This window comes from Microcaecilia unicolor, chromosome 2 (genome assembly GCF_901765095.1).
Source record: "Microcaecilia unicolor chromosome 2, aMicUni1.1, whole genome shotgun sequence".
Taxonomy (NCBI): Eukaryota; Metazoa; Chordata; class Amphibia; order Gymnophiona; family Siphonopidae; genus Microcaecilia; species Microcaecilia unicolor.
Window position 1 is genome coordinate 110,961,051 of NC_044032.1, and position 24,836 is coordinate 110,985,886.

The following is a 24,836-nucleotide window of genomic DNA, read 5'->3' on the forward strand; positions in this document are numbered from 1 at the left end:
ACATGAGTTTATCTTGTTGGGCAGACTGGATGGGCCGTACAGGTCTTTATCTGCCGTCATTTACTATGTTAATACAGAGTTTGCCCCCAGATCTGTGCAAATAGGGTGCAAATGCAGTCAAAAAGATTTAAATTAGGTATTTTCTATTCTCATTTATGCTCAGAGAACAGCGTCCTAAAGAAGGGCACCCTTATTGCGGAGAACCTAACGCCAGCTCAGAGCAGAATTAATTCACCCCCCCCCCCCTCTGGCCACAGGACTGACTGTTCCAGTGCTTACTGCTTTGTAATATATGTTCCTCCTGTGGCAATATAGAACAATGATGTTGCCCTCGGGGATGCTGGGAGCTTCTTTTTTTGAACAGACAGTTGTTAGTGCTATTGCTGGGTTTGATTTTGAAGATTCTTCTGCTGCTAAAACGTATGTGCAGGAATATGAAGCACAAGACAGACTGCTGTGGAGCACAATGGCAGGCAATCAGCTATGCAATTTGTACAAAAAAAAGTGATGTTAATTTAAAATGAGCTTATCTTTAATTATCAGGAATGTGCTAGTAATGGAAATAAAAATTCAGCCAGGGGCTGTTACACTTAATGAGCTGTTGCTCCCAGTAATTTGCTTTGTGCAGTTCAGCAGGACAGCAGTAAATTATATAGGCTCCCAAATAAAGATCAAAATCTATAGTGAGATGACAGGTTTCAGATTTTTTTTTTACCTTTAGGAACAAACTTCATGCCACCTTGAAATTGCCAAGGCCCCCAGAGATATACAGACAGTATTGCTGTCACTAGGGGGTAGAGAATGGTGAAAGCACTGGATTCAGCCACAAATGATAATGGACAAAGGAGTGGGGGTGTTTGACAATACAGATTGACTCCTCCTGGCCTCTAGGTACTCTTCCAACAGGAGAGGCAAAGGCAGGATGCATTTCAATGCAGGAAGGAATAGGCATCACCCTGGTTTTGCACCACTTTCTCCAGATACAGTTTTGAAAGTGTGCAGATCTATTACATGATTTTGTTTTAGTGTAACACATAGCTGTTAATATAATTTCTTTCTGAGATACCCAGAGGATGTTTAAAATGAGACTCTTAGGGCTAGTATAATGGAAAGGAGATATTTTTGTCAAAAAAATATGATTTTTGTTTCCACATGCTATTTTTAAATCATTTTAATGATGCATTGTATACTTCAATTGTATAGTTTTCAATATTATTTGATAACAAATTTTAATGTCTTAGAACCTCTGGAGATGATTATAGAAGTGTTAGGTAGAATTAATTTATTGACCGCTTTTATGAGGAGATTCACCCAAGGAAGTGTACAGCAGGTACAGCTTAGCAAACCAAGGAGTAGGGTGAAGAGCAGGCACTTCCAAAATCACTAAGGCAATGTATCAGTCCAATTAAATGGTGTTTAATTAAGGTACAACAAAAGGACTTGACACAGCAACTGTGTTTCAGTGCACTAGGAGCCTGCCTCAGGAGTCTGGAGATGAAGATGTGAAGATTTGATTCTACACAAAATAAATGGTTGAAATTTCCAAAGTGAACGTTTGGAAGCAATCGCATGTAGTCTCAAGAAAATTAAATCAACCAGCCTCTCATTTATTTTGTATTGTCACTGTAAGTAGTATATGGTGCCTAGAAAATCTGCATGGAAAACATTTCCGCCTAAGCGTATTCTATAAGCGGCACCTAGATTTAGACTTGGTATGTAGAATACGGTTAGTTGATATCCTAGCCCTAAAACTGCGTGCCTCTATTTACACCAGTAAAAATGTGATGAAAATCCTGGCACGTAGATTTAGGCGTAGAGGGCCATATTCTATAACAGTGTGTGTACATTTTGAAATGCCCAAAAACATCCATTTTCCATGCCCATAACCACGCCCCTTTTTGCCTCCACGCATTAACATGTTTACTAAGGTGCACTAGCGTTTTTAGCGCATGCTAACTGTGTAGGCGCCCATAGGCTTCTCTAGTGCGGCTTAGTAAACGGGGCCTTTAGGGAGTTGTGCACGAAAATTCTAATTATTGCCAATTAGTGCTTATTATTAGTAAAATTACTTAGCATTTCTATAGTGCTACTAGACGTACGCAGCACTGCTAGTTAAGTGCTGTTAACGCTGATTGGCTTGTTAAACCAATTAAGTTACTCATGTTGTTACAGAATGCGCTTGCATTTTGGCACGGATCTCAAAGCACGCTATATAGAATCCGGGGGTTAGCGCTCATATTTTTTCAGTGCCATATATAGAATTTGGACCACAATGTTTAAAAATGTTGTGCCAGGATTACATTGTGATCAGTTATCCATTCCAAATTTTACTGATGTTTCATTAGCTAAAATCTATAAATGTTATAAATAGCTTTTTAATGAAAGCCTGGAAATGGTTACTCCTGCTTAGAAATGCATCTTTACACCATTATATAGCATCCGATTAGATGTGGCAAAAGAAAAGATGTTTGTTCTCTGCTCACTGGTAAATATACAATTTCTTTATAGATTTGATTATTGTTAATTTACAAAATGGTTGATTAAACTTCAACCATTGGAGTGGAGGAGTGGCCTAGTGGTTAGGGTGGTGGACTTTGGTCCTGGGGAACTGAGGAGAACTGAGTTCGATTCCCACTTCAGGCACAGGCAGCTCCTTGTGACTCTGGGCAAGTCACTTAACCCTCCATTGCCCCAGGTACAAATAAGTACCTGTATACAATATGTAAGCCGCATTGAGCCTGCCATGAGTGGGAAAGGGCGGGGTACAAATATAACAAACAAAAAAAAAAATTGGTATTCACTTGTAAACCAGTACAACAAATACCATTCATTTCTCTGCAGTCCTTTAACAGAGCACTGTTTGAATCCTATAGAGAACTGTTTTATTCTTGTCACCTTGCCTTGGTCTCATTTTCATATACCTTCTCCTACTACTTCCTGTTTCACAGACAATGTGCATTACTCTGTAGCCATGTTGAACTGAATAACAGAGGCAAGTTGAAGTGATCTTAAAATTAACTTCCGCTATTTCCTGTGAACTCTATTCACTGACAACAGTAGAATAAGTGGTCTAAATATAGTATGAGATACAGAAAATAATAAGGACTCGAAGGAGTTCCATACTAACAAAGAACAGTCACTATTCCACAATATTTCGGGGGGAGGGGGGAGGGAGGCACTTCTGGTTTGTTAGACTAATCATGCTAGTGGAAGTATTAACATTTGATTAACAGTGAGGGGCATTTTCAAAAGAACGTCCAAGACAGAATTGGGGCATCCTGCTCATTACATTAAAAAAAAACAAAAAACGTCCATCTCACAGCCATTTTCAAACAGGAAAGACGTCCAGATTTCTTGTTCAAAAATACATCAGAAGGACGCCCTTACACTGGAGACTTCCATCCTGAACAACCATTTTACAAACAGAGGGGGTCTTTCACTACAGCTTAGCTCGAGTTATCTGCATTAAGGCCCATAGGAATAAAATGGGCCCTGCTGCAGATAACTCAAGCTAAGTTTAATTAAAAGACCCTTTGAAATGTTCGAATTATAAATGGGGGAAAACAAGGCACAGGGATGTCTTATCTGGAAGCATTCTTAATAAAATGGCCACACAGACATCCCTGCAGATCAAAGGAGTAGTCTAGCCTAAAACTAAACAAATGTAATTAAGCCTGTTGTAAGATACAAGCAGTTAATATACTTGAAGCTGAAACAAATCAGGTGTATAATACTATGGCGTAGCCACAGGTGGGCCTGGGTGGGCCAGGACCCATCCACTTAGGGCTCAGGCCCACCCAACAGTAGCACATATTTAGCGGTAGCTGATGGAGATCCCATGCTCTGCCAGCTGAAGACAACCCCCTGATGGTAACGAAAATGCTACTCTCCATGATACTGGCACCTGCTCATGCTCAGTTTTCAGCGCATGCCTGCTGCAGACTACCAAGGTGGAAAGAAGTGTTTTCCCACCAGCTGAGATATTTTTTTGGTGCCCACCCAGTTCTTGCCTAGGCTCACACAAAATCTGTTGTCTGGCTACGCCCCTGGTATAATATAAATTCTGATAGCATGCTAACTACATGTGTTCCTGAGGAGCCTGTTGCAAAATGCTCTGATGAGCAATCATTTTAAGGTGTAGTGCTTAGTGCAATGGACTTTAAACCAAGGGGCACAGGTTCAAATCTCACTGTAATTCTTTTTTTGTAAATGTGGTCCCTCCAAGAACAGAAAAATACTTACTAAACCTAAATGTATATCAGTTCAATAGTCTTCAGACTTGCAAGTCCCTATATCTATAGGTACAATATTTTTCTGTTCTTGGTGGGAGCCCCAGAAAAATATATTAATACAGTTACAGTGTGATTTGAACCTATATCCCTTCCTTTACAAGTCAACTGTACTAATCACTAGGATACTCCTCTGACCTATTTGCTGCTTTGTTTATAAATGACTGTAATACTTGTAGCTGACTTAGAGCTTGGTTTCCTTTTCGGTTTCAATTTCAGGGGAGAGGGAGGGGACAGCAACCACTAGTGGAATAAGGAGTGGGTCATGCCTTAATCCCTTCAGTGGTCAGCTGCTCAATCAGAGCACCCTTTTATAACTTGGACGTGACTGAAACAGGTCCAGATATAAACATCCTTCTTGTTAGACATGGACTTTCTTCCCATTCAGAAATCGCCATTGGACATCCTACTTTTGGGCTTTCTTTAGTCCCGCCGAAAACACACACCCTTGCTATTGGGATGAACTGCATTATGAAATGTCCAAATTCTGACATTCCAGAATTGGGATTTGGTCGTTTTCAGTAGATGGACATTTTTTAAGGTATTTTGAGGCATCCATCTGCTTTGAAAATGAGCACCTATGTGTGCCTTCTAAAATGTTATTGGTGGGAGGAAATGGAGACACGTGAGAAATAAGTGATGCAGGGTTGTCATAGGGAGAGGAATTTTACAGGGGCGGGACTGAAACAGAAACCATGAACAGTGCTGTTGGGGGTGGGAACTTTCCAAGTCAGCCTCTTGTCTTTTATATCACATTCAGGTATTTTCTCATACGGAAACAAATTCAAAATCTTAGTTTCTGCCTCGGTCTGCTTGCCTCTATTTATTTATCTTTTCTCCCTGCATCATCTTCTCAATCTTTCAGCATTTGTGCCCTTCTTGTCTCTGTCTTATCATTCTCTCTTCCATGTAGCTCTGGTTATTTGTCTTTATAGAAGTAAGCTGTAGAGCGTCTTCTGGTACTCGAAAAAGAGAGGAATCTTTTGTTATTTTTCATGTTGTTACTGTGGAGTTGCTGAGCAACAATCTATGTCCATCATCAGCTAGAGCAGAGAAAAAGAGATGATTCAAGAACTGGCAGTACTATTGACCAATTTTGCTGTTATGCAGGTACTTAATTGGGCACATGAGATGAGCCTAATGGTCCTTAACTGCCATCGTATTCTCAGTTTCTATGGTTAATTGTCCAGGGGGGAGGGAATCACGCTGGTTGTGAAGGACTGGCATGCCCTTCTATGACCCATTAGTATGGCTCCAAAAAATGTGACAAAAAAAGACCACAAAAAGTGGAAAGAACACAAAGGTCCCATGGGACAGACAAAGTCAAAAAACAAGGAGTGGGAACTGGATCAGGCTGTTCAAAAACAGACTCAGGACTCCAAAGTGAAATTATAGGTGTTTCTTTAAGCTGTTTCGGCACATACGTGCCTGCCTCAGGAGTCTTGATGCGTATACTTGACAATCACATTTGTCCTTGGCAGTACGTCTGGTAAAATAAGCATAAGCTGGTCTCCAAAAAGACAGTTGATGAAAGAGAAAACTATTCATATTTTACGCAGAGGCATAACTAGGTGGGCGAATGCTCCCCCAAACAGACTTTTCTGGTGCCTGTTTTTCACGTGATCTGTCGCATGAAAAATAAGCGCCATTGGCAGTCCACTCTCCACTCCCCCCCCCCCCCCCGATGCCTCAACCTGGTTACGCTTCTGTCCCTAGAGTCAAGCTTTGGAAAGCAGATGTTCAGAATCCCACCTAAGCCCGGGACTTTGTTTAGGGTCTTGAAACAGGAAGAAGACCACACTAAAGGCGTAGTTGGAGGAACCATCGGAAGGAAATGAGAAGCAATCAGAGAGGTAAAGGGGATTGAGACAACTGAGTGAAAGAAACCCTGAACAAGGAAATCTAATTAGACAGCTACACAGAGCAGGGATATGCAACCTGCAGCCCACCATTGAATTGTATGCGGCTTGCGAAACCATGGAAAGTATACACGGAAAACGTCATTAACCAGAGTTTAAGTAATTTTAAATACTGTGTTTTGGAAATATATTCAGATTAGCCACTCTAGTAGTTTATTTCCATTGTTTTTAGCTACATTTTTATTTATCACAGAAGGGCTATGGAGAACTCTTTGCATTTCCGATTCTGACATTACAGAAAGTTGTGGCCCGCCAGGGATAGTATTGACATTCATGTGGCTCTGTGTGCATAAAAGCTGCCCTCCCCTGATGGAGACTTTCAGACACAGAGTGAAACTGCAGTTTTCGAACAAACAAATAATATTTTGTTCAATTCTCTCCACTACAAAAAGCTGCAATAAAAACAAAACCAAAATAAACTTAGAAAAGAAGTTTCTGCAGATAAAGGAGGCTTTATGGTAACTATAGACACACAAAAGAGCATAGAGTGCTCCAACAGTACTTACTTTAGGAAACTGACTGAGGAACCCACACAGGAATATACAAAACCACTGAAAAATGTGGTCAACACATTTCTAACGTAAGTACGGTCTCATCAGAATTAAAAAAAAAAATTCTAGCAGCCCGTCCTTCTGTGGGTGTCTTGTACATCCTACCTAAAATTCAGAAACCTTGTAACTAATTATGTCTGGTATTGGCACATTCACAGAATGTACAGGGACCTGTAGAGGGGACTCTTAAACCTCCAGTACACAAGGCAGACAGCATCAAACAAGACACCACAGACTTAACAAGCAAACTGAAGAACATCAAGTCCCTACCAGCTGACACTCTCCTGGATGTAAACTCATTATGCATCAACATTGCCCATGCAGACAGCGTAACTGTGACAGCTTTCTATAGGCATCCAACCTGCACCACCAATACATACCAGAAGCTATTACAAAATTAATCAGATTTATCCTAACCCACAGTTACTTCAGCTGCAGTAATGACATTCATTTACAACTCATGGGCTCTGATAATGGGCACCAGGATGGCATCACAAAATACTAACCTTTTCATGGCAGAACTGGAAGAGACATTTTGAATAAATATCAGACTAAACTCTTCAAATATTACCAGTACAATGATGACATTTTTATGGTTTGGACTGAGGGAGATGAGACAGTTTCACAGTTCTTTTAATCATCTGATTCTTCAGTCACATTCAACATTGACTACTCCGCAGAAAATGCTAACTTTCTGGACACCTCAGTTTCTGTCAACAATGGTCATACAAAAACATTTGTTTACAGGAAAGCAGCTCACAGATAGAGCCTACCATCACAATTTCAGCTTCTACACTTCACAAAAAAAGATCATTATCCATATATGCTGTAACACAATAGCCGGAGATAAATACCTCAAAATTGTAATTGAATCGGTCAAACAAAAAGGTTACAATCCACAAATCATCTCCAGGAAGATTGCCTCTTCACTTAAACGCCCAGGGAAAGTCCATTGCAGTAGAAAGAAAACTAGAGAGAGGAGAGTCCCCTTGTAGTAAAATACAGTGAAGAGTGGGAACAACTGAGACAAATCATAAGACTTACAAACACTGCTCCAGGAGAATTCATCATTACTGAAACACTTTTTCTGCTCCACTAATACTGGCCTTCCAACAACCGCCTAATTTGAACACAAATTAAACTAAAAAAGAAGAGAATAACGCATGTCCCTTCAATATACCTTACTGCCAATGTGCCTGCATGGGTCACAGCACAAATATACAGAAATATTTCTCATCATATTGGGTGCTTTAGGCCTGGTTAAAAGCAATTGGCACACATACCTTGATAAGTTGCCTATGCATATTACATCCTACAAACTCCTGCATGAAGATTTCTTTGTCACCATGCAAGTATTCAACACACTGGGAAGGCAATTTTCTCAGTTCAGGTTCTGAACAAGCGACCTCAGTCTCTTCAGCATCAGACATCTCTCCAAAACTTGTAAAAAGAACTGACCGTATTTCTTTTCTCTGATGCATACTCCTAATTTCACCATTGCAATCCATAGAGATGGAGAAAGTGAATATTAGCGGTATACTCAGGCGTAGGAGTGATGTTTATTATTGTCATGTTATGTACAAAACTGACCCATTTGGAGACAGTGCCATTGAGAAAAACATTCAACATAAGGGGATCAAACTCATGTGCCTCCTGTCATGTAATATTTATTTTAAATATTTATTAGCCGCACAATCCCAAGGTTCTTGGTAGCAAACAAATCAACCTACATAATAAGAATGTACAAAATAAAACAGCACCACAAAAGCTTACATATATAAAATATGTATATTCAATGCAGAAAACATGAAGGATGCTATGTCTGAGAGACAGACCAGATGTTAAAGACAAGAATCAATTAACAGACATCACATCAGATGCCATAAACACACCATTTTCTGATCACTTATGCATCATTGTCCTTTCTTACTCCATCTTTTTCCCTTCAGAATATTATTAGAATGTTGATTGTAGTATTGTAATGTTTTGCTCATTCTGTTCTGACTAGAATAAGGATGCTTTAGCATCTATAAACTAGTCCAAAATGTATTGTTAGTCCAGTAAAAAGGCAACAGCTTATATTTTTTGTTTTTCTTATTATATACTAACCTTTAAAATGGACTAATCTGGCAACCATGTTACTTTATTTCTGTCTGAATGCAGATGTTTTTTTAACTAGTGGAATTGAAGCAGGTAGGTTTCCTTGCACAGTTTTTCAAGAATTATGGCCCACTGGGATTATATTAGAAGCCTGAAGGACCAGAAACAGATTCAGGACAGGATAGGTATTGGCTTCCCCAGTTGGATGAGACCCAAAGTCCTACAGGACCCCTTTTATAATGCTACAGTGGATATTTATTTAATAAGAATTTATATCCCACCTATGCTAAAGACTGAGCTTCTGGCAGGTCACAATTGATGAAATACAGAGTATTGTAATAGATGTAACAGCATTAGCATTTCATAAAGGGGGTATTTATTAAAGTGTGTTACAGACATAAAGCACATTATATGCCCATTAGTATGTGTTAAAGGAAAATAATGTGCATTATTACCATAGCATATGTTACATAAGTACATAAGTATTACCATACTGGGAAAGACCAAAGTTCCATCAAGCCCAGCATCCTGTTTCCAACAGTGGCCAATCCAGATCAGATCACAAATACCTGGCAATATCCCAAAAAAGTATAAAACATTTTATACTGCTTATCCCAGAAATAGTGGATTTCCCCAAGTCCATTTAATAACGGTCTATGGGCTTTTCATTTAGGAAGCTGACCAAACCTTTTTTAAACTCTGCTAAGCTAACCGCCTTTACCACATTCTCTGGCAACTAATTCCAGAGTTTAATTACACGTTGAGTGAAGAAATATTTTCTCCTATTAGTTTTAAATTTACTACATTGTAGCTTCATCGCATGCCCCCTAGTCCTAGTATTTTTGGAAAGCGTAAACAGACGCTTCACATCTACCCGTTCAACTCCACTCATTATTTTATAGACCTCTATCATATCTCCCCTCAGCCGCCTTTTCTCCAAGCTGAAGAGCCCTAGTCGCTTTAACCTTTCCTCATAGGGATGTCGTCCCATCCCCTTTATCATTTGTGTCGCCCTTCTCTGCATCTTTTCTAATTCCACTATATCTTTTTTGAGATGCAGCGACCAGAATTGAACACAATATTCGAGGTGCGGTCACCCCATGGAGCAATACAAAGGCATTATAACATCCTCAGTTTTGTTTTCCATTCCTTTCCTAATAATACCTAACATTCTATTTGCTTTCTTAGCTGCAGCAGCTCACTGAGCAGAAGGTATCAACGTATCATCAACGACAACACCTGGATCCCTTTCTTTGTCGGTGACTCCTAACGTGGAACCTTTCATGACGTAGCTATAATTCGGGTTCCTCTTTCCCACATGCATCATTTTTCACTTGCTCACATTAAACGTCATCTGCCATTTAGATGCCCAGTTTCCCAGTCTCGTAAGGTCCTCTTGTAATTTTTCACAATCCTCCCACGATTTAATGACTTTGAATAACTTTGTGTCATCAGCAAATTTAATTACCTCACTAGTTACTCCCATCTCTAGGTCATTTATAAATATGTTAAAAAGCAGCGGTCCCAGCACACACTCCTGGGGAACCCCACTAACTACCCTTCTCCATTGAGAATACTGACCATTTAACCCTACTCTCTGTTTTCTATCTTTTAACCAGTTTTTAATCCACAATAGAATACTACCTCCTATCCCATGACTCTCCAATTTCCTCTGGAGTCTTTCATGAGGTACTTTGTCAAACGCCTTCTGGAAATCCAGATACACAATATCAACCGACTCACCTTTATCCACATGTCTGTTCATCCCTTTAATTGTTAATTTAAGGTACTGTGGAATGCACAGTAATAAGATATAAAGTACCTGCAAAAGCAGCCATTGTTTTTCCTGATGCTTCCAGGCTGCTTAAAAGGGCTGGCCGCTTGATTTGAAAGCTCCTCCTTCCTGCCAATAACCTATCACCTAATCACTTACCCCCTCCTCAGCCTGGATGGCCTCATTTTCAACATAACCCCTCCCAATGCCTCTCCCTGAAGACTCCCTCTTTCCACATCTCCCCTTTCAACCTAGCCCCTCTGATGGGCTGTCCTTATGACATACTTCCCCACCCTCCCATACACTCTCTAGCCTTACCTTCAAAAATCTTGGGAGTCTAGTGGGATTGAGATAGGAGTGCTCCCCAGTTGCTGGATTCAAAATGGGGCTGCCACCCCTAGTGGTATTCTTGTGGTGCTGCTGCTAGAAGTCAATCTGCAGCCAGCACCATATTGAACTCGGTGCCAGCAGGGGCAGGAGTAACTGGGCTCTTGCCACAAATTCATTAGGTCCCAGGAATTTTTCAAGTAAAGACGGGGGTAGGAGGTGGCTTTTGTAGAAAGGGGAATAATTGAGGGGTTATGTTGAAAGGGGTATCTTCAAAGGAAGATATCAGCAGGGGTATGGGGTAAGGAGGGGCCATCAGGGTGGAGGCGATGTGATCGGGGCCCTTTGCAGGAAGGAGGAGCTTTCATATTGATTCCCTCCCCCTACTGATTTAAGATACAGCCCAGAAGGATCTGGCCATAGTATTGCAGCCCTGTGATCCCAGGTAGTATGAATAATGGTGCTTGTGAGGTTAAAGTAATCCTAAAAATCCATCTAGTTAGGTGTTCCTTCAGGAGAAGGTTGAGAAGCACTGCTCTAGTTCACCACCATGGATACAAGCTCTATCTTCTCAGCTACAATCTTGATTTTCTCACATCGATTGGTCTAATCTATTGCCTGTTTGCTCTGTTTGCAGTTATATGCTTGTTACTTTGAATGTTTGATTCTCTCCTGTCCTTTTAATTTTGGCATTCTCTTCACATTATTCAATATTTATTTTTTCATTCTTGTATCCCACTATTATCCAAAGGCAAGTTTATGTTCAAAGAATATCAGTAATAATGTGAATAATGCTTGTCAGCTAAGGTGGCATATTAAGTTTGCAATGAACATTTTTCACCTCTCATCTACTCCTTCATACTACTATCTTCTCCCCTTTCCTCCCCTTCCATCTCTTTTGTCTTCCATCCTTTCTATCTCCTTCAATTCCTTTATCTCCATGTTTTCTCACATCTATATCTACCTCTTTCCCCATTCATGCTTCTTGCTACCAACAACCTTCTATTTCTGTCTTCTCCAGCCTCCGCTTTCTGTTTTTCAGCATCCATTCTCCAGCTTCCTCCATATCCTCCGAGTCTGCCCTCTGCTTCTTCCCTTTCTCCCCCAGAATTCTCTTTTTCCTTTTCCCAGCATCTGCCTGATGCTTCTGTCCCCCCTCTCCCAAGCTCCTCTCTCCTTCCCCCAGCCTCCTTCCTTCTCCACCATCATCTGTGCCCTATCTTCTTCCCCCAGCATATTCTCCCCTACCTCTTCCTGGCTTGCCCCCAAATCTGTCCATCCCTCCTTTTGTATCATCATTTTGGGCATAGTAGAGGAGATATGCCCAGTACTAATGATGCTTTTGGAGTTATTAATTACTAGTGCAACAAAGGCCGTTTCATCAAAAATGAAATGGGCCTTAGGAAGGCTCTCGTCTAAGCGATTTCTCCTCTCTCCCCTGCCCTCCCCTCCATGTCCAGCGATTCTCCCCTCCCCTCCGTGTCCCGTGATTCTGACCTCCCCTCCATGTCCAGCGATTCTCCTCTGCCCTCCTATCCGTGTCCCGCGATTCTGGCCTCCCCTCCATGTCCAGCGATTCTCCTCTGCCCTGCCATCCCCTCCGTGTCACGCTATTCTGGCCTCCCCACCATTTCCAGTGATTCTCCTCTGCCCTGCCGTCCCTTCCGTATCCCGCGATTCTGCCCTCCCCTCCATGTCCAGCAATTCTGTCCTCCCCTCCATGTCCAGCAATTCTCCTCTGCCCTGCCCTCCACTACGTGTCCCGCGATTCTGCCCTCCCCTCCATGTCCAGCGATTCTCCTCTGCCCTGCCCTCCCCTCCGTGTCCCGTGAGTCTGCCCTCACCTCCCATCTCCTCCATGCCCAGCAATTCTCCTCTGCCCTGCCCTCCCATTCGTGTCCCGCAATTCTTCCTCTCCTCCTCTGCCCTGCCCTCCCCTCAATGTGAAGCGATTCTGTCCTCCCCTCCATGTCCAGCGATTGTCCTGTGCCCTGCCCTCCCATCTGTGTTCCGTTTCCTTCACTTGGGTTCATAAAATCCTGATGTCAGCTTGCCTCCAGCATTTCCTTCCCTCTCGGTGTCCCGCCCTCCTCTTAAGTCATTTCGTCTTTACGCGAGGGTGGGAAGGGAACGCTGGAGGCGAGCTGACGGCAGGATGTAACGAACCCAGCCAGCCAGCCAGCCAGAGAACCTTGAGGTACAAATTATTATATTAAATAAGATAATATGGACACCTTCAAGATGCTACTGCAGTGAGAGACAGAGGAGGAAGGATGGTAAAATGTTGAGCAGATCTGTGTATTAATCTGCAGATCTGTGGTAGGAACAAAGGCTTTGTGTTTAGATATAAAAGATAAGGGGACTCAAGACAACCGACCCCAGAGACACCAACAGGGAAAATTAGTATTGTGCACAAGACCTTGGAAGGTTAGGCCACAGAGGTAATTAAAAATGTCATTTGTATGTACATGTGAGTGCTATATTTTTAGAGCTCCTATGACAACACTATGAGCTTAGCAAGTTTCTTTGATAAATGTATAATAAAATCAACTGAAATGGTCTGGAAAAAGCAGTCAATAACTGGAAAAAATTAAGTTTTTTTTTAATGTTGTTCTATTACAGGAAGTAGCCCTCAAGATAGTCCTAGAAACTTCTCCCCCAGTGCCTCAGCCCATTTTAATTTTGCACGAAGGTAAGGATTCATGAAACACAATTTATATTTTATAAGGAAAAATATTATGGTATGTAAAGCAATTTGAACTGTTTGATTGCTTATCATAAAATTTAATATACTTCAGAACCAATGAGTTTGCATACATATGTGTGTGTAATATACATATCTTTCTCCGAGGACAAGCAGGCCCAGGATTCGGACGGCATTTTGCAAGCAAAATATAAAAAAAACTTTGCCAGAGTCTTCTGGCGCGCAAAATGCGCATACCGCACATTCGCAGACTACTTCCTGCCCATGGCGCGAGCGTGCTTCTTCAGTTTTTCTTTCTCCGTGTTGAAGTGCAGCAGCTTTCATTTCAGCTCCCCTTCAGGTCCAGGAAGAGTCTTCACTGTCTGCGATTTGTTCGCTAACGTTTATTATTTTTTTCTTTAAAGATTAAAAAAAGTAGGTTCCCGTAGTATCCTTTTAGTTTTTTTCCCTACTTTAAATTTTCTTTCTTTTTCGTCACGGCCGGCCACTCCCCTTTTTCCTTTTGTGCCTTTTTCTGTATTTTAGGCACAATTGCGTTTTTTGATTTCGCCGAAGCCGTTTTTCCTTCCATGTCATTGAAGTCACCCAGCGGCTTCAAGCGTTGTACTCGGTGCAACCAGACGATCTCAGGTACCGATACCCACGCTTGGTGTATCCAGTGCCTTGGGCCCGATCATAGCCCAGCCGCTTGTAGTCTGTGTCTTCGTATGAAGAAACGGACCCAAGCGTCTCGAGAAGCCCAACGAGAAAAAAGTTTTGGGGCTCAGTTCGGTCCTTCGACATCGGCATCGGTACCGAGGTTAGCGGCATCAACATCAAAGGGAGCATCGACGTCGGGAAGAGAGGTAATAGCTACTGTGAACCCAACTTGCACTGGGAGCAGTGAGGCGTCGAGTGGGTTTCCACCTGCCTCGAGGCCTCCTGTGATGCAGGCCCCCCGGCACCGACCTTCTTCGGACCCGGCCCAGAGGAGACGTGAGGATTCCACGTCCTCTTCATTGGTACCAAGGAGTCTCAGTGACGGGCGTCGAGCGAAGGCGAAGAAGCACCGTCATCGTTCTCGTTTGATGCATTGTACTGGGAGCTCCGGGGCGTCAAGTGAGTCGGCACCCGAGAAGCGTGTGCGCCAAGAGGATCGCTCACCCTTGATACAGGAGGCGCCGATGCGTCAGTCTTCCAGTAGCCCGATACCTGCTCCTGTGCCTCCACAGATTCTGACACCGCCTATCCCATCAAGCCCGCAGTCTTCTCCAATGGTGGCTCTTGACGAGCGCATCCGGGCCTTGTTTCCAGAACTTCTGGAGGGACTGCTACGTCATTCAGCTTCGGTGTCGGGGGTGCTTGCGCCTTCTCTACCATCTACTGCGGCGGTGTCTGGCCATTTACCTGTGGTGAGGTCCCCAACCACGATGCCTGCTGCATCGACATCGGCTGCCACCCAGGTCGTCTCCCCTTCAACGTTGGTAGAGGGAGCTTCACCACAATTGGACCGGGCATCGGCCTCATGACATCGCCATAGAGGATATCGCCATAGAGGACATCGTTCCTCGGTGTCGAGGCAGGTCCAGTGTCAAAGCACCTTAACTCAGGTTTTATCCAACACTGAACAGGAGCGCTCATGGGAGTCAGATGAGGATCCCAGGTACTTCTCTTCTGATGAGCCATTTGGGATTCCCTCTGATCCTTCCCCTCCGCTAGAAAGGAGACTATCTCCACAAGAGAGTCTGTCCTTCTCCTCTTTTTCCGGGAAATGGCTACGGCTATTCCCTTCCCTGTGGAGGTTGAGGATGAGCCCAGGACTAAGATGCTCGAGGTTCTGGATTATTCTTCTCCACCTAAAGAGGCTGTGACAGTTCCTCTGCATAAGGTACTGAAGGAACTCCTTATGCAAAACTGATCAGCCCCTCTGTCTGGCCCCGTGGTCCCGAAAAAAGCTGAATCCCAGTATCGGATCCACGGTGAACCTGGGTTGATGAGATCTCAGTTACCACACAATTCCATGGTGGTGGATTCCGCCCTCAAGAGAGCCAGGAGTACTAGAGACTATGCTTCGGCGCCCCCAGGCAGAGAAACTAGGACTCTTGATTCTTTTAGGAGGAAGATGTATCAGGCCGCTATGCTCGCTGCCAAGAGCCAGTCATACCAGCTCTTCATGAGTGTCTACTTGTGGGACTCGATACGTCAACTGTCCGGCTTGGTTGATGCACTCCCTACGGAGCTGGCCGAGCCTTTTCACCAGGTGGTCAGGCAGCAGAAGGTGTGTTGAAAATTCTTGGCCAGGGGTACTTCTGACACTTTTGACGTGACATCCAAGATCGCTGCTCAAGGTATACTGATGTGCAGACTCTCTGGCTGCCTGTCTCTGACCTGGCTCATTCTGTCCAGCAGCGAATTGCGGGTGTTCCTTGCCGGGGGGGGGGGGGGACAACCTTTGTGGAGAAAAAGTAGAGGATCTTGTTGATCAGATCAAGAAGCATAATGATGCTATGGATTCTCTCTCCCACCGGGCGCCTTCTGCTACTGCCTCCTCATCTAGGAGGTTTTTTGGAGGGAAGAGGAGTGCTCCCTATTCCTATCCTAGGCGTTGGTACACTCCTGCTTCTCGACAGCCTGCCCAGGCTCAGCCCCAGTGTGCTCGTTCTCATCTAAGGCCCATACTGCTCCCCCAGCAAAAGCAAGGGACGGACATTTGACTGGCTCCAGTTAAGCATAGCCTCAATAAAAATGTCCATGCCGGACAACTTGCCGGTTGGAGGAAGGTTGATATTTTTTCACCAAAGGTGGCCTCCTATAAACTCCGACTAGTGGGTCCTTCAAATAGTCCAGTTAGGATACACCCTCAATCTGAAATCCAAACCTCCAAATTGCCCACTGGGAGCTCATTCTTACATCTCCCAGCACAAGCAGGTACTTGCAGAGGAACTCTCCACCCTTCTAAAGGCCAGTGCGGTCGAACCCGTTTCACCAGGGGAAGAAGGGCTGGGATTCTATTCCAGGTACTTCCTTGTGCAGAAAAAGGCAGTGGAGATGCATCCCATCCTAGACTTAAGGGGCCTGAACAAATTTCTGGTTTGAGAAAAGTTCAAGATGATTTCTCTGGGCACCCTTCTTCCCATGATTCAAAAGAACGATTGGCTATGCTGTCTGGACTTAAAGGATGCTTACACACATGTCCCGATACTTCCAGCTCATAGGAACTATCTTCGATTTTGGCTGGGAACACAGCACTTTCAGTACTGTGTACTACTACTACTACTACTACTATTTAGCATTTCTATAGCGCTACAAGGCATACGCAGCGCTGCACAAACATAGAAGAAAGACAGTCCCTGCTCAAAGAGCTTACAATCTAATAGTACTGTGTACTGGCCTTTGGTCTGGCGTCCGCGCCCAGAGTGTTCACAAAGTGCCTAATGGTAGTCGCAGCGTCGCTACGCAGACTGAGGGTACATGTGTTCCCTTACCTCGATGATTGGCTAGTAAAGAGCACCTCGAAGACAGGTTTTCAGCAGTCAATGTGAATGACTGTTCAGGTGCTAGTGCTACTGGGGTTTGTGATAAATTATTCCAAGTCCCATCTCACCCCAGTTCAAGAGTTGGAATTCATTGGAGCTCTGTTGAACACAAAGACAGCTCGTGCTTATCTTCCCGAGGCATGGGTGGACAACCTCTTTAGTACGAGCATCTCAACAGATCACGGCTCGGCAGATGTTGAGACTCCTGGGGCACATGGCCTCCACAATTCGTCTAACTCCCATGGCATGCCTGCACATGAGATAGCTCAGGGGACCCTAGCCTCCCAGTGGTGTCAAGCTACCGGAGATCTAGAGGATGTGATCCAGCTGTCCACTGACTTCTGGAATTCTCTGCAATGGTGGACGATTCGGACCAATTTGACCTTGGGACGTCCATTCCAAATTCCTGAGCCACAAAAAGTGCTGACAACGGATGCATCCCTCCTGGGGTGGGGGGCTCATGTGGATGGGCTTCACACTCAAGGAGCTTGGTCCTTTCAGGAAAAAGGTCTGCAGATCAATCTCCTGGAATTGCGAGTAAAGGCTTTCAGAGATCGACTGTCCAACCAAATTATATTGATTCAGACAGACAATCAGGTTGCCATGTATTACACCATCAAGCAGGGGAGCACCGGATCTCGCCCTGTGTGTCAGGAAGCTGTCCAGATGTGGCTTCGGACTCGCCGTCACAGCATGTTTCTCCAAGCCACTTATCTGGCAGGTGTAAGTCTGGTCGACAAGTTGAGCAGGATAATGCAACCTCACGAGTGGTCACTGAACGTGGACATTGTCCACAAGATCTTCCGAGCATGGGGCACCCCCTTGGTGGATCTTTTTGCCACTCGGATCAATCACAAGGTCCCTCAGTTCTGTTCCAGGCTTCAGGCCCATGACAGACTAGCGTCAGATGCCTTTTTCCTGCATTGGGGGACATGCCTTTTGTATGCGTATCCTCCCATTCCTCTAGTAGGGTAGAGTTTGCTGAAACTCAAGCAAGACTGCGGAACCATGATTCTGATTGCTCCCTTCTGGCCACATCAGATTTGATTCCCTCTTCATCTGGAGTTGTCCTCTGAGAAACCGTGGAGATTGGGGTGCTTTCCAACCCTCATCACCCAGAACAAGGGGTCGCTTCTGCATCCCAACCTTCAGTCTCTGGCTCTCACGACCTGGATGTTGAGAGCTTAGTTTTTGCCTCCTTGAGTCTTTCAGAGGGTGTCTCCTGAGTCTTGCTTGCTTCTAGGAAAGATTCCACGAAGAGGTGTTACTCTTTCAAATGGAGCAGGTTTGCCATCTGGTGTGACAGCAAGGCCCTAGATCCTCTTTCTTGTCCTACACAGACCCTACTTGAATACCTTCTACACTTGTCAGAGTGTCGTCTGAAGACCAACTTCGTAAGAGTTCACCTTAGTGCGATTAGTGCTTATCATCGCCATGTAGAGGGTTAGCCTATCTCTGGACAGCCTTTAGTTGTTCGCTTCATGAGAGGTTTGCTTTTGTCAAAGCCTCCGGTCAAACCTCCACCAGTGTCATGGGATCTCAACGTCGTTCTCACCCAGCTGATGAAAGCTCCTTTTGAGCCACTGAATTCCTGCCATCTGAAGTACTTGACTTGGAAGGTCGTTTTCTTGGTGGCTGTTACTTCAGCTCGTAGGGTCAGTGAGCTTCAGGCCTTGGTAGTAGTGCATGCACCTTATATCAAGTTTCATCATAACAGAGTAGTCCTCCGCACGCACCCTAAGTTCCTGCTGAAGGTGGTGTCGAAATTCCATCTGAACCAGTCAATTGTCTTGCCAACATTTTTTCCCTGTCCTCATACCCGCCCTGGTGAAAGCAGTTTGCATACCTTGTACTGCAAGAGAGCATTGGCTTTTTACATGGAGCAGACAAAGCCCTTCAGACAGTCCGCCCAGTTGTTTGTTTCTTTCGACCCCAACAGGAGGGGAGTCGCAATTGGAAAATGCACAATCTCCAATTGGTTAGCAGATTGTATTTCCTTCACTTATGCCCAAGCTTGGCTGACTCTAGAGGGCCATGTCACAGCTCATAATGTTAGAGCCATGGCTGTGTCAGTGGCTCACTTAAAGTCAGCCTCTATTGAAGAGATTTGCAAGGCTGCAACGTGGTCATCAGTCCACACATTCACATCTCACTACTGCCTCCAGCAGGACACCCAACGTGACAGTCGATTTGGGCAGTCGGTGCTGCAAAATCTGTTCGGGGTTTAAAATCCAATTCCACCCCCTAGACCCATTTTTGTTCTGTTCCAGGCTGTACTCTCAGTTGTTTATGGTTTCAGGTCTATCTATGTTATGTCCTCGCCGTTGTGATGTCCAATTGACCAATGTTCATTGTTTTGAGTGAGCCTGGTTGCTAGGGATACCCCACATGTGAGAACAAGCAGCCTGCTTGTCCTCGGAGAAAGCGAAGATACTTACCTGTAGCAGGTATTCTCCAAGGACAGCAGGCTGATTGTTCTCACAAACCCGCCCACCTCCCTTTTGGAATTGTTATTGTTGGTTTCTATTTATGCTTTTTGATTAAACTGAAGAAGCGTGCTCGCGCCACGGGCGGGAAGTTGTCTGCGCATGTGAGGTGCATGCGGTTCACGCGCCAGAAGACTCTGGCAAAGTTTTTAAATAGTTTTTATATTTTGCTTGCAAAATGCCTTCCGAATCCTGGGCCGACGCGGACATCGACCCACATGTGAGAACAATCAGCCTGCTGTCCTCGGAGAATACCTGCTACAGGTAAGTGTCTTCGCTATCTATATGGAGGGGTAGCCTAATGGTTAGTGCGGTGAGCGAGATCCTGAAAAATTGGGTTTAATTCCCACTGTAGCTCCTCGTGTCTCTGGGCAAGTAACTTAACTCTAAATTGTCCCAGATGTGAAAAAACAGATTATGAGCCCACTAGGGACAGAAAAAGTACCTGCACATAAATGTAAACTATTTTGCTTCTATCACAGAAAAGTGGCTTATCAAATCATGACCTTTTATCTCATTCAGTGGCTCGTATCCAGGTAGCAACACCCGCTAGCTGGATACCTGCTGCTGACCAAGGCTATATCCAGATTTTCAGCAGTATTATCCAGATAGCACTAATGCAGTCCGGAGCAGAGCTGTCTCAAGTTATCTGTATGGTTATCTGGGTAACAGCACTGAATAATGCTGTTCAACAGGCGGAGCTGAAAATTACCCAGATTAAGACTAGACTTTAGCACTGAACATATGGGTGGCTGCTGTTTAGGAGGAATGCTGACCACCGTGACTGAATATCAGGCACTTTTTCTTTTTTTACAAACACAATGAGAGACAATGTTTTATTCTTTATTATAGAGGTCTTGGGTTTGTGAAGTTCCAATGTTATCATTTTAGAGCATAATTCTGAACATGAATTTACATAAAAACAGCTTATGAAGCCAGATAAAGGTCACAACACCCTTTTGATCTATCAGTAATTATTACCTGTTGCACAGTGGTTTGGACAAGTTCCTGGAGGAAACGTCCATAGTCTGTTATTGAGATGGACATGGGCGAAGCCATTGCTTGTTCTGGGATTGGTAGCATGGAATGTTGCTACTAATTGGGTTTCTGCAAGGTACTTATGACCTGGATTGGCCACTGTTGGAAGCAATATGGCTATTTCTATGTTCTTATAGGAAATGATGGCAGATAAGGCGTGGATGAGATGATGGTGCAGAGAGGAGGGTTTTAGATTTGTTAGGAACAGGGCAACATTCTGGGGAAGGGGGAGCCTATTCTGAAAGGATGGGCTCCACCTTAACCAGGGTGGGACCAAGCTGCTGGCATCGGCATTTAAAAAGGAGATAGAGCAGCTTTTAAACTAGAAACGGGGAGAAGGCTGATGGTCGCTCAAAAGCGCATGGTTCTGGATAAGGTATCTTTCAAAGATATCACCAAAACAGGGAAGCTAGGGTATCCTGATAGGTTGCAAAAGAGACCGTAGTAGATCAGGTATCCTTAAATAAAAATCAGACAAAAGATTGCAAATTAATACTGTCAAGTACTAAGCATGATGTAAATAGGAACAACAAACATAGTTTGAAATGTCTATATGTGAATGCCAGGAGCCTAAGAAATAAGATGTGAGAGTTAGCATATATTGCACTAAAAGAAAAATTAGATATAATAGGCATCTCTGAGACCTGGTGAAAGGAGGATAACCAGTGGGACACTGTCATACCGGGGTACAAATTATATCGTAGTGATAGGGTGGATCGAATTGGTGGAGGGGTAGCATTGTATATTAACGAGAGCCTTGAATCAAATAGATTGAAAATTTTGCAAGGGGGGGACATCCAAGATGGCCGCACGCATTTAGGAGCAGTATAGACCTTGATTTTCTTCTAACATTATGCCTAAAAGAAGAGGAAAGGCAGCAGTTCGGGCTCCCCCAACACCTACCTCCTTACCTTCTGGTCCCAGTGACCTTTTTTTGAGGACACCAACCAAGGTAATATGCTCGGGAGTGGATCCGTAGTAGATGCCGGCATAGTGGAGGAGTTTTCGGCGTCTCCCGGACTCGATACGCTGTGCCCCGATGCTAGAATTCCGCTCCCGCAACCCTTACGGACAAGCTCCCCCTCTGTAGTAACGAGCAATCAAACGCCGAAGAGCTAATTTGAGTTGATCTTGAGTGGAGTCCAGGTTAAACAGCCTCAGAGGGAGCCAGAGGGATCCTTCTTGCCCCTGGAAGGAAGCAAACCGTCGATAGAAGGTGCAGGACAAAAGGTGTCAGGTAATGGACTGGAAACTGATTTATTTGAAATGCCTTTACCAATTTTGGAGAAACCTTCAGTGGTCTCTCTTGATTCTCTATGGGACTTGGTCGCTCAACTGGTTCAGTCACAATTTCAACAAATAAGACTACTATCTCAAAAGGTTAATGTTTCTGAGAAGAAAGTGGATAAAAATGAATCTGAAATTAAAATATATTCTGAAAAGATTGCTAAGGTAGAAGAAAAAGTTTCAAATGCAGGGAATATTCACACTGGTATTTTGAAAGATATTACAATTTTTAAGAACAAAATGGAAATCTGTGAAAATCATATGCGAAGATATAATTTAAGGTTTATAAACTTTCCCAAGCTTAAAATGATAAACCCATTGCAGATGATACAATGTTAAAGAAAATTTTGACGATACCAGAAGTAAATTTGCCACCTCTTACTCAAGTCTACTATGTACCTTCTAAAGTACAAGAACAACCACAACAACAAGAATCTTTGAATGTTACTAATCTTCTGGAGACATCTGATACTGAATTAGCAACTGCCGCAACATTGGTTGCCACAGTTGCTTTACTGCCAGACAAACAATGGTTGTTTAAAATGCTTTTTAAACACAAGTACAAAATGTTTTGGGGTTTAAAGATTTCGATGTTCCTGGATGTTTCAAAAGAAGCACAAAAAAAAAATCGTAAACAATTCTTAATACTGAAACCAGAGGTATTGAGACTAGGTGCCACTTTCTATCTTCGTTTTCCTTGTAAAAGCATAGTATGTTATAATTCATATAAATATGTTTTCACAGATCCATCACAATTAACATCGTTTGTAACAACTAAAAGAATTGAAGGAGTAAAATAGAATGTACCTTGTTAGATTGTCTCCTGAATGTAAATTTCCTTAAAAATTTATTTTACTAATCCTCCTATAGTAGGATGTCCCCTCTTAAAGTGGACTTGAGTGTTTAATTATGTGTTAAAAAAATATATTTTTTTTTCTTATTTTTTGTTAATTTTTGCCTAAACACTATCTAATCAAGTGTAATTCTTGAAATAATTGTATATGCAAATAAAAAAAAAAATAGAAAATTCTGCAAGAAACAAAACACTTCTTGGAATCATTGTGGATTGAAATTCCATGTGTAAAGGGGAAAAGGATAGTGATAGGAGTGTACTACCGTCCACCTGGCCAGGATGAACAGAAGGATGCAGAAATGTTAAAGGAAATTAGGGACACAAACAAACTGGGCAACACAATAATAATGGGTGATTTCAATTACCCCGATATTGACTTGGTAAATGTAACCTTGGGGCATGCTAGAGAGGTAAAATTCGTTGATGAAATCAAGGACAGCTTTATGGAGCAGCTGGTACAGGAGCCGACGAGAGAAGGAAAAATTCTAGACCTAGTCCCTAGTGGAGTGCATGATCTGGTGCGGGAGGTAATGGTGCTGGAGCCGCTTGATAACAGTGATCATAATATGATTGGATTTGATATTAGATCTGAAGTAAGTATACATAGGAAATCAAATATGTTAACGTTTATTTTAAAAAAGGAGACTATGATAAAATGAGAAGAACAGTGAAAAAAAACTTAGAGGAGCGACTGCGAGGGTCAAAAATTTACATGAGGCGTGGATGCTGTTCAAAAACACCATCCTGGAAGCCCAGGCCAAATATATTTCGCGTATCAAAAAAGGAGGAAGGAAGACCAAACGACAGCCAGCATGGTTAAAAAGTGAGGAGAAGGAAGCTGTTAGAGCTAAAAGAAAATCCTTCAGAAAATGGAAGAAGGAACCATCTGAAAATAATAAGAAACAGCATAAGGAATGTCAAGTCAAATGCAAAGCGCTGATAAGGAAGGCTAAGAGGGACTTAAAAAAAAAAAAAAGATTGTGTTGGAGGCAAAAACACATAGTAAAATTTTTTTTGGGTATATTAAAAGTAGAAAGCCGGCAAAAGAATCAGTTGGACCGTTAGATGACCAAGGAGTAAAAGGGGCGATCAGGGAAGACAAAGCCGTAGCGGAGAGATTAAATGAATTCTTTGCTTCGGTCTTCACCGAGGAAGATTTGGATGGGACACCGGTGCCGGAAATGGTATTCAAAGCTGACGAGTTGGAGAAACTTAATGAATTCTCTGTAAACCTGGAGGATGTAATGGGGCAGTTCTACAAACTGATGAGTAGCAAATCTCCTGGATCGGATGGTATTCATCCCAGAGTACTGATAGAACTGAAAAATGAGCTTGCGGAGCTATTGTTAGTAATATGTAATTTATCTTTAAAATCGAGCGTGGTACCGGAAGATTGGAAGGTGGCCAATGTAACATCGATTTTTAAAAAAGGTTCCAGAGGAGATCCAGGAAATTATAGACCGGTGAGTCTGACGTCGGTGCTGGGCAAAATGGTAGAGACTATTATTAAGAACAAAACTACAGAGCATATTCAAAAGCATGGATTAATGAGACAAAGTCAACATGGATTTAGTTAAGGGAAATCTTGCCTCACCTATCTGCTATATTTCTTTCAAGGGGTGAACAAACGTGGATAAAGGTGAGCCGGTTGATATTGTGTAACAAGCATTAAAATAACTTGCCAGAAATACAGAGAAAGTAATACACAAGAATTATTTCAGTCAGATAATTCTATACTCTTCCTTAGACCACAAAATAGCGAGAGTGAAACAAGACAAGGAGATCAATTAAACAACAGTAAACAGAAAAAAACGTGGTATTAACCTGATTATCATGAGCTGTTAAGGATATCATAAAATTAAATTCAATCCAACAACAATGATATCCACAATACTATGATTGTGACCAAAAAACTCTTTTTAAATTGGAGGAAAAAGCCTCAAATGTGCAGGGAGAGCTCCGTCGTTGAGTATTGCAACATAAAGGAGATCCA

General features: G+C 43.1%; 1 protein-coding gene across 3 annotated transcripts in view; it reads left to right on the forward strand.

Annotated features, from left to right (window-relative positions):
- MAST4 (microtubule associated serine/threonine kinase family member 4) overlaps window positions 1–24,836 on the forward strand; it is a 905,366-nt gene that overhangs the window by 663,514 nt on the left and 217,016 nt on the right. For all 3 annotated transcript variants that reach the window (XM_030193210.1, XM_030193211.1, XM_030193212.1), the window contains one exon: window positions 13,583–13,652. In XM_030193210.1, the coding sequence (XP_030049070.1) occupies window positions 13,583–13,652 (70 nt within the window). The remainder of the gene's footprint in view (window positions 1–13,582; window positions 13,653–24,836) is intronic.